This window comes from Hyla sarda, chromosome 6, assembly GCF_029499605.1.
Source record: "Hyla sarda isolate aHylSar1 chromosome 6, aHylSar1.hap1, whole genome shotgun sequence".
Classification (NCBI taxonomy): domain Eukaryota; kingdom Metazoa; phylum Chordata; class Amphibia; order Anura; family Hylidae; genus Hyla; species Hyla sarda.
The window spans coordinates 51,110,831-51,128,781 of NC_079194.1; the positions used below are offsets into that span (position 1 = coordinate 51,110,831).

Here is a 17,951-nt window from a genome sequence, read left to right on the forward strand (position 1 = left end):
AAAATTTATTAATTTAAAAAAAATAATAATCCTAAAAATGTATAGTATGATAGAGAGCTAGAGATTCCCAACCAGCAGCTTTGCAGCTGTTGCAAAACTACAACTCCCAGAATGCCCTGACAGCGGTAAGATAGTCAGGTAGATCTCCACTGATCATGCGCGGAACCTTTCTCCCCCGGAACGTTTCTTCAGCTTCCACCCGGACGGACAGCATGGCCAGCGCAACGGAGAGCATCTGGAAACACTTCCGGCCAACTCATCGCTCCTAGTTGTCAGTGTTGTGTGTGTGTGTGTGTTCATCATGGTGCTGCTGACAATGATAGCCCGGGTGGCGGACGGCCTGCCCCTGGCCGCCTCAATGCAAGAGGACGAGCAGGTGGGTGACGGGGCTTGTTCTGTAGGTGCGGGACACAGAGCAGGTGCTGGGGGGAGAGCTGTCACTTATTTATGAGGGGGGGGGGGGCTCCTAATCTGGGTGTCACCTGTACCTATGCACTATTTCATGGCTGATGAAGTATAAATAAAGTATTACAAAAAAAAAATGTAAAAAAAAAAAAAGTTTACATCTCAGGCCTGTGGCTTTTTGTAGCATTAAATTTAAAGATTGATTTTAACTATTGAGTGACTGCTGTTTGTTGAATCGCATGCAACTCTATGTGTGGCTTTTCCAATGTAGGTCAGTGGTCTCCAGACTGTGAGCCTCCAGATGTAGCAAAACTACAACTCCCAGCAGGCCCCGGACAGCCGTTGGCTGTCCGGGGCCTGCTGGGAGTTGTAGTTTTGCAACATCTGGAGGTCCACAGTTTGTACGGTTACGAAGGCGCAGTGTAAACATCGATTTTTTTTTTTATTTTTTATTATAAATTCCTTTTAGTCTTTATTTAGACACAAAAAAATTGCTCTTCTCAATAAACATGGCAGTCCGCAAGAAGGGGGGCATGCAGACCCCCCCCTACCACGAAGTGGCGGCCAAAACACCCCCTCCATGTATCCCATAGAGAAACATGGTGGGGCGTGTTGGCCGGGGCTTCCTACAGGGGTCGGTATGCCCGCTTCCTGCGGACTGCCGGGCCCCCATACAGGAGATTGCTGGGGTCCCATTGTTCTGACCCCCTCCCGCTATCTATAACTTGTCCTTTGGGTAGGGCATACATTTTTTTTTTTTAGGGGATAAATGTCTGATTGCAGGGGGTCTGACCGCTGGGATCCCCCCCACTACGATCTCCTGCATGGCACCCCCTCTCTCCCCAGGAAGGGAGCGTGTCTACCCCCGCATGAAGAGGCAGCTGACACCCCCCCCCCCCCTCTATGTATGTCTATGTAATACTCTTCATAGAGATAAATGGTGGGGGGCCACTGTGCATGGGTCGACACGCTCCCTTCCAGGGTAGAGACTCGGAGTGCCATGCAGGAGATAGGGGGGATGTGTTCCTGCACTGGAGGACTACTTTAACATGGGATCTGCACCTCAGAGAAGTAATGTCACCGTGCGATCAGCATTAGGAAACTCTCTGTAATACACGGCCAGGACCCGGTCTTGACTGCTGGGATTGGAGCTGGTCCAGTCCTGGCAGTTCAGCCCTTTCGGTGTCATGGTCAAAAGCGACTGCGGCATTTAAACAATTTGGCAAAGGGAGAGGGCTCCCCCTATTACCCATTGGCACCCAAATGAAAGCCAGAGGGCCTAAGAGATTGCCTTGGCTGTATGCCTAGAAGCAGGAGTAAATCAAAGCATTGTGCAAGCGATCAGATCATTTTGTTACGCCCCCTGGAGGAAGACCTTAGCAACGCCCCATGGATGCAAGTACAGACCTTGTCCTAAAATGTAGAATATGCTAGAAAGCGGTGACCCCAACCTATGGCTCCCCAGCTGTTAAAAAACTACAACTCCTACCATGTCTTGACAGCCTTTGGCTGATGCAAAACTACAACTCCTACCATGCCCTGACAGCATTCGGCTGATGCAAAGCTACAACTCCTACCATGTCCTGACAGCCTTCGGCTGATGCAAAACTACAACTCCTACCATGTTCTGACAGCATTCGGCTGATGCAAAACTACAACTCCTACCATGTCCTGACAGCCTTCAGCTGATGCAAAACTACAACTCCTACCATGTTCTGACAGCATTCGGCTGATGCAGAACTACAACTCCTACCATGTCCTGACAGCCTTCGGCTGATGCAAAACTACAACTCCTACCATGTCCTGACAGCATTCAGCTGATGCAAAACTACAACTCCAGCTGATGCAAAACTACAACTCCTACCATGTCCTGACAGCATTCGGCTGATGCAAAACTACAACTCCTACCATGTCCTGACAGCATTCGGCTGATGCAAAACTACAACTCCAGCTGATGCAAAACTACAACTCCTACCATGTCCTGACAGCATTCGGCTGATGCAAAACTACAACTCCAGCTGATGCAAAACTACAACTCCTACCATGTCCTGACAGCATTCGGCTGATGCAAAACTACAACTCCAGCTGATGCAAAACTACAACTCCTACCATGTCCTGACAGCATTCGGCTGATGCAAAACTACAACTCCAGCTGATGCAAAACTACAACTCCTACCATGCCCTGACAGCATTCGGCTGATGCAAAACTACAACTCCAGCTGATGCAAAACTACAACTCCTACCATGTCCTGACAGCATTCGGCTGATGCAAAACTACAACTCCAGCTGATGCAAAACTACAACTCTTACCATGTCCTGACAGCATTCGGCTGATGCAAAACTACAACTCCTACCATGTCCTGACAGCATTCAGCTGATGCAAAACTACAACTCCAGCTGATGCAAAACTACAACTCCTACCATGCCCTGACAGCATTCGGCTGATGCAAAACTACAACTCCAGCTGATGCAAAACTACAACTCCTACCATGTCCTGACAGCATTCGGCTGATGCAAAACTACAACTCCAGCTGATGCAAAACTACAACTCCTACCATGTCCTGACAGCATTCGGCTGATGCAAAACTAAAACTCCAGCTGATGCAAAACTACAACTCCTACCATGTCCTGACAGCATTCAGCTGATGCAAAACTACAACTCCAGCTGATGCAAAACTACAACTCCTACCATGCCCTGACAGCATTCGGCTGATGCAAAACTACAACTCCAGCTGATGCAAAACTACAACTCCTACCATGTCCTGACAGCATTCGGCTGATGCAAAACTACAACTCCAGCTGATGCAAAACTACAACTCCTACCATGTCCTGACAGCATTCGGCTGATGCAAAACTAAAACTCCAGCTGATGCAAAACTACAACTCCTACCATGTCCTGACAGCATTCGGCTGATGCAAAACTACAACTCCAGCTGATGCAAAACTACAACTCCTACCATGTCCTGACAGCATTCGGCTGATGCAAAACTAAAACTCCAGCTGATGCAAAACTACAACTCCTACCATGTCCTGACAGCATTCGGCTGATGCAAAACTACAACTCCAGCTGATGCAAAACTACAACTCCTACCATGCCCTGACAGCCTTCGGCTGTCAGGACATGGTAGGAGTTGTAGTTTTGCATCAGTTGGAGATCACTGCTATAAAGTGGTGATGCCCTTTCTTGTCCACTCATCCCGCAAAAAATAATAATAATAATTGAGGATTAGAAAAGTTATGGCTCTTGGAATGTGATATAAAAAAAAAAAGGCCAAAAATAGGTTGAGTTTTTAGGCCCTTTTTTTTTATTTCTGGTCTATCCTCAGGACAGGTCATCATTATCTGATCTGCATCATCCCAGCAGACACCGTGAACCAGGAGGCCCTGCAGCTCGGTCCCCATTGAAGTGATAGCGTTTATTTTTCTTCTTCTACGTATTTGTGGTGTATAGTGTTCATATGGTTTTTTATTTGTTTGTTTTTTGTTTTATATCTAGTCTGGACGAGACTTACAGCAGTATCAAAACCAAGCCAAGCAGCTTTTCCGCAAGCTGAACGAACAGTCGCCGGCTCGCTGTACGCTGGAGGCGGGAGCCATGGCATTCCAGTGAGTGGATGATATCCTGGTTTTCATCATATTACGTTTACTAAATGTTAATCGCGTCTTATGACGTTGTCTTTGAGTAATTGTACACTAGAAGGACAGGACTTGTATCCTAGGTTTTATTATTTTTATTTGCAAGACCCTTGTTTGCTGTCAGTAAATGGAAACATTATTATTTACAATCAGAAGCTGAATACTGATACATACCCAGTCCTCCTCCTCAGCTGGTAATTGGTCTATAAAGCAATCCTCTCCATACTATAAAGCCGTATAGGCCTGGTGCATTTGGCTTTACAGTGTACATTGGTCCTTGGGGTCTGTTGACACCCTGTTTTCCCTGCACACTTGAGGTGTGTAAAAAAAAAAAAAAAAAAAAAAAAAAAAAAACAGCTTGTTGACGTACAGCGCAGCATAATAATGATATTTATAGCACCAACAGATTCCACAGCATTTCACAATTTTTTAGGGGAACAAATAAAGACAAGTATCAGACACGATAATAATACACACTAATTAGTTAAATGGGTACTCTGGTGGAAAACCTTTTATTTTTTTTATTTATTTTTTTTTTTTTTTTAAAGGGGTGCTCTGGTGCTCAGACATCTTATCCCCTAATCCAAAGGATAGGGGATAAGATGCCTGATCGCAGGAGTCCCGCCGCTGGGGACCCCCGGGATCTTGCATGCGGCACCCCGTTTGTAATCAGTCCCTGGAGCGTGTTCGCTCCGGGTCTGATTAGACGACCACAAGGCCAGCGGCGTGTGACGTCATGGCTCCGCCCCCGTGTGACGTCACGCTCCGCCCCTCAATGCAAGCCCACGGGAGGGGGCGTGACAGCTATCACGCCCCCTCCCGTAGGCTTGCATTGAGGGGCGGAGCGTGACATCACACGGGGGCGGAGGCGTGACGTCACACGCCGCCGGCCGTGTGGTCGCCGGTAATCGGACCCGGAGCGAACACGCTCCAGGGACTGATTACAAACAGGGTGCCGCGTGCAAGATCCTGGGGGTCCCCAGCGGCGGGACTCCTGCGATCAGGCATCTTATCCCCTGCCCTTTGGATAGGGGATAAGATGTCTAAGCACCGGAGTACCCCTTTAAATGAACTGGTGCCAGAAAGTTAAACAGATTTGTAAATGACTTCTATTAAAAAATCTTAATCCTTTCAGTACTTATTAGCAGCTGTAGGCTACAGAGGAAATTATTTTCTTTTTGAATTTCTTTTTTTGTCTTGTCCACAGTGCTCTCTGCTGACACCTGATGCCCGTATCAGGAACTGTCCAGAGCAGGATAGGTTTGCTATAGGGATTTTCTCCTGCTCTGGACAGTTCCTGATACGGGCATCAGGTGTCAGCAGAGAGCACTGTGGACAAGACAAAAAAAAAAGATATTCAAAAAGAAAAGAATTTCCTCTGTAGCATACAGCTGCTAAGAAGTACTGTAAGGGTAAAGATTTTTTTTTTAATAGAAGTAATTTACAAATCTGTTTAACTTTCTGGCACTAGTTCATTTATTTAAAAAAAAAAAAAAATTCCACCGGAGCACCCCTTTAAACAGTTGGAGTAAGGACCCTGATCACAAGAGCTTACAGACTGAGAGATGGGGTTCAGGCAAAAGGGCTTTATTGATTCAATGGTCTTGATAGGTTTTATAGAGTAGATCACATAAAGGAGGGTGAACCAGTCACACAATAATCTTTGCATGTCTTGAGTGCATAGAGCAGTGGTCTTCAACCTGCGGACCTCCAGATGTTGCAAAACTACAACTCCCAGCATGCCCGGACAGCCGTTGGCTGTCCGGGCATGCTGGGAGTTGTAGTTTTGCAACATCTGGAGGTCCGCAGGTTGAAGACCACTGGCATAGAGCGTACTGACAGCAGGCCCATTGAGTTTAATGGACCGAATATAGTCAGCAAGTGACTAGGCTAGACACATGTTCCTATTTAAAGGGGTACTCCGGTGAAAACCTTTTTTCTTTTAAATAAACTGGTGGCAGAAAGTTAAACATATTTGTAAATTACTTCTATTAACAAAAATCTTAATCCTTCCAGTACTTATTAGCTGCTGAATGCTACAGAGGAAATTCCTTTCTTGTTGGAATGATCTCTGATGACATCACGAGCACAGTGCATAGCAGATGTATGCTAAGGGCAGCATGGTGGCTCAGTGGTTAGCACTTCTGCCTTGCAGTGCGGGGCACTTGGGTTCAAATCCCACTAAGGACAACAATAAATAAAGCGTTGTTATTATTATAATAACGTCAGCAGAGAGAACTGTGCCCGTGATGTCATCAGAGAGCATTCCAAAAAGAAAAGCATTTCCTCTGTAGTATTCAGCAGCTAATAAGTACAGGAAGGATTAAGATTTTTTAATAGAAGTAATTTGCAAATAGGTTTAACTTTCTGCCACCAGTTGATTTAAAAGAAAAAAGGTTTTCACCGGAGTACCCCTTTAAGATGAAAAAAAGGAGCCGATCGGTAAGTGCTGTTACTAAGTTTCAATGATTGTGAGGAAAGCATTATGTGCTGTGCGCTCTCTTGGTAATGTTGTGCTATGGGCGCATCACAGCCACTTTCATGTAGAATCTGATGCTCATCTAGGGTACCGATGATCCTCTGGGGGTGCCGATGGCTGCCGGTATTTTCCTGTCACATGCTGCCCAGTGCGGGCATGAAGATAAATCCAAGGGAAGTCATCGGAGCAGGGCTCTAAGACCTACATGAGAAAGCTGGCTACTCCTCAGGGCACCCGGCGGGGATGTATTGAATGAATCAAAGACGGTGTCGGGACTGTCCTGGATCCAATCAATACGTCACAACTGGCTCCCTGACAAATATCCAGCTTTCTCCAGTAGGTCTCTAGGTACATGATCCAAACGTATAAATTCATTTTGCAGCACTAAGAAAGCATGGTCTGCGCACCTTCTTAGTCGTCTTCTTGGTTCACCTGTGGTCTTGGATTCACTGGTTCCTTCCAATGATGGCGCCTATGGTTTCAGCAGTCAAATGTGTCGACACTTTATTTACCATTGGTCACTAGGGTGACCACTGAAATCCATTTTTTCCCATTCACTTGAAAATATTAAAACGTAACCTTTATTGCCATTGGTTTAAAAATCTCTAAAACACAGTTCTCTGATGGCAATGTATCTGAAATTCAGCAGCCTTGCTGCGTAAACTGTAGAAAATATTGGTATAGCTGCAGACTATACCTCTTAACTGAAGAGAACTGTGGCAGAACTTAAAAACACTGACGCACGGCCCGGCGACACGTCATTGCTAGAGCCAGGAGTACAGGGACCAGGGGAGCAGCAGTAGATGAGGGTATTTTTGTGTTTTCCAGATCAGCTAAATGAAACTCCTACCAAAGATCTCCAACATAATCCACATGATTTGATGCAGATTTTCTGTCAGATTCAAGGTTGGGTTTGCAGGTGAAATCTGATCATCCTGTAATTGGGAGATCTCAGATTTATCAATCTGCCTGCAACCAAAACTTGGATTTGTTGCTATGGACAAAGCCAGACTGTTTTGGTGTCAGGTAGATAAATCTGAGCCGGTGACTAGAGATGAGCGAACTTACAGTAAATTTGATTCGTCACGAACTTCTGGGCTCGGCAGTTGATGACTTTTCCTGCATAAATTAGTTCAGCTTTCAGGTGCTCCCGTGGGCTGGAAAAGGTGGATACAGTCCTAGGAGACTCTTTCCTAGGAATGTATCCACCTTTTCCAGCCCACCGGAGCACCTGAAAGCTGAACTAATTTATGCAGGATAAGTCATCAACTGCCGAGCCGAGAAGTTCCTGACGAATCGAATTTACTAGAAGTTCGCTCATCTCTACCGGTGACCCTTGGTTTTTAAAAATTGTTCTTCAGTTTTTCCCAAAGCAGTGGATCAGATAATGGCCATCAATTTCTAAGCTATTTTTGGCAATTTAATAATGAGCGAACTTACAGTAAATTCGATTCGTCACAAACTTCTCGGCTCAGCGGTTTGTCTTTTCCTGCATAAATTAGTTCAGCCTTCAGGTGCTCCGGTGGGCTGGAAAAGGTGGATACATTCCTAGGAAAGAGTCTCCTAGGACTATATCCACCCTTTCCAGCCCACAGGAGCATCGGAAAGCTGAACTAATTTATGCAGGAAAAGTCATCAACTGCCGAGCCGAGAAGTTAGTGACGAATCGAATTTACTATAAGTTCGCTCATCTCTACCGGTGACCCTCGGTTTTTAAAAATTGTTCTTCAGTTTTTCCCAAAGCAGTGGATCAGATAATAGCCATCAATTTCTAAGCTATTTTTGGCAATCTAATAATAATCCGCCTGGTTGGCTGTGGCGTCGATACCTTGTCGGTCATGTAGATGATAAATCCTGTGTCTTTATAAACCATTTCTGTCTTTTACCACAGCTACTTAATCGAAAAGGGCGTTTGCTATCTGGTTCTATGTGAATCGGCATATCCTAAGAAACTAGCGTTTGCCTATCTGGAAGATCTGTATAATGAATTCGATGAGCAACATGGAAAGAAAGTCCCCACCGTATCAAGGCCCTACTCCTTTATAGAGTTCGGTGAGTTTTCTATTGTTTGTTGAGATATATTGAAAATAAAAGAAATGACTCTGGTTAACACAACCTCCTCGACATGCTACGTTTCTACTTACTCATCAATATATAAACTATTGCAACATGATGTGTTGAAATATTGAACTTTATCCACAACAATGCAGTATTGATAGGGTGGAGCGCTGACCGGTTGTTTCTTTGGGGCTGGAGGTCGGGTGTAGTATTTATAGGTGTCAGCGTTTTTTTTTTTTTTTCCCCCTGCAGTTTCGCCCATCGTGTTTGTTCATGTGAATTGATACATATTCTTAATACAGAGTTATAAATTTATGGGAGAAAAGGTCTAGGAAAAAGTTTCTTCCACCTAAACTATATTGTTGAAAAAGCAAAAATGAAACCTGGATAAACAGGGCTCCTCCCGGGCAATAAATGCCAAAATTAGATAAAATGATCATGTAGTTTATTAATAGAATAACACGTTTTTGACCCTGAACTAGGCTCCTCCTCAGGTTTACGCCATCTACTGGCCTCAATGAGAAGTGCAGTCCTTTGCACTTCTATATATTTTCTGTATAAGATTATACACACTGCTCAAAAAAATAATGGGAACACTTAAACAACACAATGTAACTCCAAGTCAATGACACTTCTGTGAAATGCTCCAGCCACATCAATTCCCTATCCGTCACATGGGGGCGGAGTCATGACGTCACGATCTTACGGTTCACCCTCCTTTATGTGACCCCTACAAATGAAACACTTTCTGCCTTTCGTCTGAACCCCATTCCTTATAGCAGTGTTTCCCAACTAGGGTGCCTCCAGCTGTGGCCAAACTACAACTCCCAGCATGCTGGGAGTTGTAGTTTGGCCATAGCTGGAGGCACCCTAGTTGGGAAACCCTTCCTTTATAGTCTGTATACTCTCGCGAGCAAGGCCCTCACTCCTCCTGTTTGAATATTTTATGTTTAATATTGTAATGTCTGATATTTGTCTTTATTTGTACCCTCAAAATTGTAAAAATAGAAGATATATATAGCGCAGAGTGCAGTGAATCAAGAACAAATTTATTTGGAGATCACATGGATAGCACAGTAACACCAACGCGTTTCGGGTCAAACAGGACCCTTAGTCATGACTAAGGGTCCTGTTTGACCCGAAACGCGTTGGTGTTACTGTGCTATCCATGAGATCTCCAAATAAATTTTGTTCCTGATTCCACTGCACTCTGCGCAGGATATCTTCTTCATTTGTGCTATTGTTGGACCGGGAGCACTGCCGGTTAATCCGCGTACAGGTGGGCATGTTCAGCTGAGGTGAGCCGCCAATTTCTTCTCTCTCAAAATTGTAAAGTGTTGTGGAATTTAGAAATAAATATTATAGCAGAGAAAACAGAATACTGATGTAAACCAATTTCACTCTTGTAATTATTTTGCCTGATTTATTTATTTTTTTTATTATTATTTTTTTTAGATAATTATATTCAGAAGACAAAGAAGACCTATATAGACAGTCGAGCTAGAAGAAACCTCGGTTCCATCAACACAGAGTTACAGGATGTTCAGAGGATTATGGTGGCAAACATTGAAGAGGTTCTGCTTCGTGGTGAAGCTTTGTCAGGTGGGTCTTTTTGTTAAAGCAAGGGGAAATGCGTAGGTTTACCGGTATATTAACATTTTCTGTGCTCGGATAATTGTAGAAATTCTTTAAAGGGCTACTCCGCCCCTAGACATCTTATTTCCTATACACCCGTGCCAGATGACGGGCGACAACAGCCGTCACGCCCCCTCTATTCATGGTTATGGGTGGAGGCGTCACGGCTATTTACTAGCCATCACGCCTCTCCCATAGACATGAATGGAGGGGGTGTGGCGTCACAAACGTGTAAGCTCCAAGTGTCCGTGTTCAGAACGCCGCGGTGCTGGCCTGGAGCTCGTGGGGGGGGTCCGGCCACTGGGACTAAACCCCGCACAGTAAAGCAAATTGATCCTTTTTATGTCCTGCAGCTTAAAGGAGTAGTCCAGTGGTGACCCAGTGGTGAACAACTTATCCCCTATTGCCCCGACAGCAAGAAGCGGCAGCCTACACGCCCCCTCAATACAACTCTATGGCAGAGCCGAAGCGCTGCCTTCGGCAATCTCCGGCTCTGCCATTGAGATGTATTGAGGGGGCGTGTCGGCCGCCGCTTCGTGCGGGGGTCGACACCCGCTATCTGTCCGGAGAGCCTGGCCCCCGTACAGAGAGATCGCAGGGGGCCCCAGCGGTCGGACCCCCCGCGATCTCAAACTTATCCCCTATCCTTAGGATAGGGGATAAGTTTTTCACCACTGGACTACCGCTTTAAGCCCAGACGCCAAAGCGTATATAGCAGACAAAGGGGACTCCCAAACCGGAAGTTTTTTCACAGGATTCGGATAAGCGCCACTCGGATCCCCAAGGTAAGTGGAAGGAATCTTTAATAAATAGATAAATATGTACTATATGTATCAAAGATTCCTTCTACATACCTTGTGGATCCGAGTGGTGCTTATACGAATCCTGTGAAAAAAATAAACTCCCGGTGAGGGATTCCCCTTTGTCTGCATTATACCGGCAGTGGCATATTCTTTTTTTTCTTTTTTCTTTTTTTTATGGGTACATTCACACAGGCAGATTTCCTTTCAAACTTGTAGCGTGTTTCCCACTTTGGCATATACTGTATATGGAAGGGGCACCAACTGATTGATAAATCTGGCTAAACTGTACACTGTTTAGTCCAGTGTTTAACAACCAGGGTGCCTCAAGCTTTGGCCAAACTACAACTCCCAGCATGCCCGGACAGCCTTTGGCTGTCCAGGCATGCTAGGAGTTGTAGTTCGGCCACAGCTGGATGCAGCCTACACTGGACTAGTCTATTGTCGAGTTTTGGTTCACTCCAACTATTGGTTCCTTTGTGCCAACATTTTTGTGCCTACATTTTACAACGCTACCCCCCCCCCCCCTTCTACCCATGTCATGCCCAAAAAAACGGTTAGGGGAGGCGCTGCACAACTGTAGTCATAAATAGAAGACTCGAGCAGCACAGGACAAAAAACTTATTGGTAAAATTTGGGACAACTCGTTTCGGCATACCCTAATGCCTTTCCTCAGGTCCGCTTATAGTTCCCAGGGGTTGATTATGATCAGTTCTGGGTTGCTGGTAGTGGATGTCCTGTATGTATCTGTGTTGCTGCGGTCTCTGACATCCACTACCAGCAACCCAGACCCGATCATAATCAACCCCTGGGAACTATAAGTGGACCTGAATAAGGCATTACGGTATGCCAAAACGTGTGTCCTGAATTTTACCAATAAAAGTTTCTTTTTGTCCTGTGCTGCTCGTGTCTTCTCTTTCTGACTACAATTGTGCAGCGCCTCTGCTAACCGTTTTTTTTTTTTTTTTTTTTTTTTACCATATTCGCCTTACCTTAGTAAAGGGCAAGACATGGGTAGGAAGGAGGGGGGGGCAGCGTTGTAAAATGTAGACACAAAAATGTTGGCACAAAGGAACCAATAGTTAGAGTGAAGCAAAACTCGACAATAGACTAGTCCAGAGTTTCCCAACCAGGGTGGGGTTCAACTTTTCTTACACCATTTGCTGCAAATTTCAGTGCAGCTTCATAAAAGGTTGGTATATCACCTGGGTGTGGTGAAGGGTACACACCAGTGGATACTCCTCATCAGGGAGCGCCCCCTGTGTATTTTTATCTCTTCTTTTAAGCTTTTCTAAGGTAGGCCACACAATAAATCTGTCTCCATTGCTGTGCGCCACCATTTTATCTCGCGTGGCTCTAGAATTCTTGTGCAACAAGCATAGTAAATGAGGGCCATAGTATTTTACTTGACTAATAATTGCATTTCGTAATTCTTTATCGTCTACTTTCTTTTGTAGCACTGGATTCAAAGGCTAGTAATCTCTCAACTTTATCCAAAAAATACCGCCAAGATGCAAAGTACCTGAACATGCGCTCCACCTATGCTAAATTGGCTGCAGTGGCCGTGTTTTCAGTCATGTTGATCGTGTACGTCCGATTTTGGTGGCTGTGAACCACTAGAATCGTCTAACAAAACTGTGGAGGTTAACAAATGGAGAATATGCCAACGGTCTGGATGAGTTCATCGTTCAATGTCACTTGTTAGCTTCAGAGGCCGCCACCCGGAAGGGAACAGCGGGGCACCTCGTGATTCACTCTAGTTTGCTTGCATCGGATTACACTGTATAAATAATAGACTTGAAAACAAGTTTTATCTTTTCCTGAAGATGGAAGAAGGATCTAGAAAACAAACTCTTGGCTCCGTGTACCTGTCTTGCTGTTCCTGCAACTCATTTCGGAAAACTCTTCAAATGCAACTTGTGACGACGACGCCTTTTTCCTTTCTCCACGTCGCTGTTTTTCCTGTTTTAAAGGGGTACTCTGGTGGAAAGATATATATATATATATATATATATATATATATATATATATATATATATATATATATATATATATATATATATATATATATTCTCTATATCTACATCTATCAGAAAGTTAAACAGATTCGTAAATTAATACAAGGAAGAAAACAAACGTGCACTCACCGCTCAGCGGAGACCGTTCGGCGTATAGGTCCGGTAAACGGGTAGCTGGATGACAGCATCAGCGCAGGTGTAACGGCGCTCGGAGGCTACGCCGGCAGTTTCACACGTGAATGCGTGCTTCTTCCGGCCTCCTGGAGGCCGGAAGAAGCACGCATTCACGTGTGAAACTGCCGGCGTAGCCTCCGAGTGCCATTACACCTGCGCTGATGCTGTGATCCAGCTACCCGTTTACCGGACCGATACGCCGAACGGTCTCCGCTGAGCGGTGAGTGCACGTTTGTTTTCTTCCTTGTATTCTATTGGATACTTCACTCTTCGTATGTGCACCCCGCAGGAGACGACTATGTAGGTTGCCGATACCATGCTGCACTGTTATTAAGGTGAAGTAACCTATCTGTGTGCCCTCTCCTTTCCCGTCTAATTATCATTAGATTTGTAAATTACTTCTATTAAAAAAAAAAAATCTTAACCCTTCTAGTACTTATCAGCTGCTGTATACTACAGAGGAAGTTCTTTTCTTTTTTGGATTTCTTTTTTATCTTGTCCACAGTGCTCTCTGCTGACACCTCTGTCCATGTCAGGAACTTTCCAGAGCAGGAGAAAATCCCCATAGCAAACATATGCTGCTCTGGACAGTTCCTAAAATGGACAGAGGTGTCAGCAGAGAGCAGAAAAAAAAGGCCAAAAAGAAAAGAACTTCCTGTGGATAATAACAGCAGCTGCTAAGTACTGGAAGGATTAAGATTTTTTAATAGAAGTCATTTACAAATCTGTTAAACTTTTTGGCACCAGTTGATTTAAAAAAAAAAATAAATAAATAAATGTTTTCCACCGGAGTAACCCTTTAAGGTTTTAACATCTCTCCTGCTATAGTTATGTCCGGCAGCAATTGTTTCAGCCTTGTTCTTATTTTTTTGTGCAATATAAAGTCACAGTATGTTCTGCTTCAGCTCTGTGGTCACTATATATATATATATATATATATATATATATATATAATATGGGGCCCCATATGTCTTTATGTCCTATTATTATAAAGGAACATGGGGGGGATTTCTTAATATATACTGTTTTTCCTTATGGACAGATCTATGGCAGTATAGAAGACATTTTCAATCAAAAGTGTTATTAAAGATGCAGATATTTAGAAGCGCATAGAAGGAAATGCCGAGAAAAGCAACGCTAGATGTACGCAGAATATCTTCCGTGAGTCACACAGCCATGTTATACTAACTAGAAACAATCCTTCAGCATTGATCCTAATTTTTAATTAAAATATATTGTGAGCCAAATACACATTAAAGAAAGTCTACAACTGAGTTGATACTTATGTCTCCTTCTAATAGATCCACCCATCTTATTGTGTTTCTTAAAGGGGTATTCCAGGCTTTTTGGTTCATTTGAATGTAAGACGGGCAGCAAAGTGGGTCTAGTTACTAATAAACATCACTTACCTACGTTTGGTGGCTGGTGTATTTTCCCTGGAAGTACATTTTTTTGCAGCCTACAAAATTAGTGTTGTCTTTCCCATCTTGCTGTTTGACCTGAGACAATAGGTGAAGCCCAAGAAAAGTCAGATGCTGATATGAGGCTTGGCTGCCTCATCTGTTGTATCTGAAGCCAGCCCCCTAATGATGTTACCACCGCACATGTGTGTGCATTCATCATTACACAGATCCACAGCTTGTGTGTCAGGTGCTCAAAGGGAGCATGGCTGTGCTGCAATAGTTGGGGAAACCGATGTGTGGGAAGAAAATAAGTCCCCTCCCACCTTGAAACAAAGGATCCTGGGGATTGTAGTCTGAGGGGGGGGCCACAGAAACCAGAATTATCTAGTTCCCAAAAACAAGCCAGGTATCTTGGATGACCATCAACTTTTTTTGGAAGAGCATGGGGGAATCCGGCTTCTCGGCAAAAATTCTGTTTAAAATTCAAGCTTTAATGGCCTTCTTTAAAAACACGGAAAATCCATGGATAAAAACATCCACGCCGACGCGTTTCGAGCTAAGCTCGAAACGCGTCGGCGTGGATGTTTTTATCCATGGATTTTCCGTGTTTTTAAAGAATGTCATTAAAGCTTGAATTTTATTAGAATTTTTGCTGAGAAGCCGGATTCCCCCATGCTCTCCGATTGATCTACACGCGCAGGCGGCCCGCTTCATCCCAGCTTCAGCGCTTCAGAACTTGGGCAAACTCCTACTTCTAATCCATTTGGTCTGTGTGGTGAGTGAGCGGAGTTGCATTTTTCCTTCTATGTTTATCAACTTTTTTTTTTGTTTGTTTTTTACTTTTGGTATTTTGATACATAATGCATTCAGTATATAACCAAAGAAAGAAGTAACTTGGCACTCACCCACAGGAGTAGTATACACAGCGTTTATTGGGTGCACATTGCAGCCCCCATTTTAACACAGAAGAGGGCTATTTTAAGCATTCTCATTTTCTTACAAAAAGTTTAAAAAAATAATAATTTAAGCAAAATAAAACAAAACCTATATCATTGTAATCATATTGACCTGCAGAATAAAGAGAACTTGTCATTTTCACTGTAAAGTACCCTGTGTACAAACTAAACCCCTCCAAAAGTTTCAAATGTTTTTTTTTTTTCTTTGCTTCACTGCAATGAGGAGAACTAGCTGATCAATGGCGTACGACTGCTTGGCAATGTTCAGAAGCCCCGTGGAGGTCCTCTCTTCTTAGGGAAGGGGTTCAAGCAGCCATACCCACAATGATCACCTTAGGCTGGGTTCACACCACGTTTTTCAAATATGGTAACCGTATACGGTTTTCCGCAAAAAAAAACGTATCCGACCGTATCCGAAACTGTATGCATAGAGAATGCATTGTAAACCGTATTCCAAATGTTGTGTACGGTTGCATCCGTATTGCCTCAGATACGATTTTTCAACCGTAGTTGAAAACGCTGTCGACCACGTTTTTGCCTCCGGTTGGAAAACCCTATACGAACCGTATGCGGTTCTTTTAACATTGTTGTCTATGAGAACCGTACACAGAATTTCACAATACGGTTGCACACGGTTTTTCTAATCCGTTTTTGGAGTTTACACATGCGCAGATTGGAATTTCAATAGAACAATAGTAACTTTATTAAATTGCTGGAAAACCAATTCCAACAAAATAGCAAAACCGTTGGCAAAAACTGATGCAAACGGATAGAGCCGTACGGGGAAAAACCGTATATGTTTTAATTTGGAGTCATACGGTTGCATACAGTTTTTGCCATACGTTTTTTAGCGGGAAAACCGTATACGGTAACCGTATTTGAAAAATGTGGTGTGAACCCAGCCTTATTTCCTGTCTTGTAGATAGGGGATAACTTGAAATACCCCTTCAACACAGCACACCTTAGGAAAAGCCCTGTCTAACTACTTACACAGTGAAGCGGTTCACACTGAAAACGTCTCAAAACACAATTCACAAGGCAGCGATAAGCCAGCTCTGTCACACTAGTCATTGAAAAAGCCGACAGCTAGAAAGACTTTGTGATTATTCACACGTACAGGATCCTGCACAGATTTGATGCGCAGGATTTGTAACTGCCGATTAGAAGCTGCGCTCAGTCACTTAGTTTACATTGAAATCTACAGCAGAAAATCCTGCGCATCAAATCTGCGCAGGATACAGTACGTGTGAATAGACCCTTAAAGAGAACCCGTCATCTAAACTAACTCAGATTATATTCCCTAACTACTCCACCTGCCCTTAAAAAAAATTCAGAGCTTTAAAAAGCAGTGTATTATACCTTTTTACTTTCTCACATTGTTTGAGCTACCGGCAGGAGAAAGTGGGCGTTCCCCAGGAGGCACCACGTCACTCAAGCCAGTGAGAGCTATGCCCCGCATGCACTTCCTGAGTTTGGTCTCTTGCGAGGCCGGAAGAAGACCAAACTAACTGTTTGACTTGTGCAGGGAACAGAACAGAGCCACCTAGTGGCTGTTTTTTTTTTATCACATTAAAAACATAAAGGTTGAGAATTTTAAGAGCAAGTAAATAGCAAAGTGTCTTTTACATATATAATTACATAAGGAACAATATATCAAAAGTTTATTTAGTTTGGTGACAGGTATTCTTTAAAGCAGGGGTCTCAAACTCGAGGCTCACACCAGGGATGTGGGATTTGTATTGCCGATGGCCGGGACATGCAGTTCTGGGCGCTGGGCAGGTGGTTTCTTCAGGCATTTAGCCCTGCTTCGGGCAAGCAGCGCTATATGCTGGAAGGCTTCACTTACCCCGCCGTTCTCCGGTTGGCCGGCCGGCCCGAGTCTGATGAGGGTCGTCGCGCATGTAACGTCCCTCCGCAGACCCGCACACTCGTCACCGCCGCCGGAGAGAAGCACAGGACAGGTAAGTGTGTATGTGCATGTGTGGGTGTCTGTGTGTGTGAGAGTCGGGGGAGGGGGATGAGTGGCATTATATGTGAGGGGCGCATGATGGGGGCATTATATGTGAGGGACGCATGCGGCCCAGGCTCACCCAGCTTCTACCTCCAGTGGCCCCCGGATAATTTGAGTTTGAGACCCCTGCTTTAAAGACTCGCCACCCTCTTGTATTGTGATTACACTATATGCCCCTTTAAAGGGGTACTCCACTGGAAAACATTTTTTTTTAAACCAACTGGTGTCAGAAAGTTAAACAGATTTGTACATTACTTCTATTAAAAAAAATCTTAATCCTTCCAGTACTTATCAGATGCTTATCAGTTCTTTTCTTTTAGGATTTTCTTTCTGCCTGACCACAGTGCTCTCTGCTGACACCTCTGTCCATTTTAGG

At 44.1% G+C, this 17,951-nt stretch overlaps 1 protein-coding gene across 1 annotated transcript; it reads left to right on the plus strand.

The window, feature by feature from the left end:
- The first annotated feature begins 212 nt into the window (after nt 1–212).
- SEC22B (SEC22 homolog B, vesicle trafficking protein) lies at nt 213–13,019 on the plus strand. Its single transcript, XM_056528053.1, has 5 exons — nt 213–376; nt 3,902–4,011; nt 8,412–8,572; nt 10,034–10,180; nt 12,471–13,019. The coding sequence occupies exons 1-5, from the start codon at nt 302–304 to the stop codon at nt 12,623–12,625; spliced, it is 648 nt and encodes a 215-aa protein (XP_056384028.1). The 5' UTR covers nt 213–301; the 3' UTR covers nt 12,626–13,019.
- Nucleotides 13,020–17,951: the final 4,932 nt, after the last annotated feature.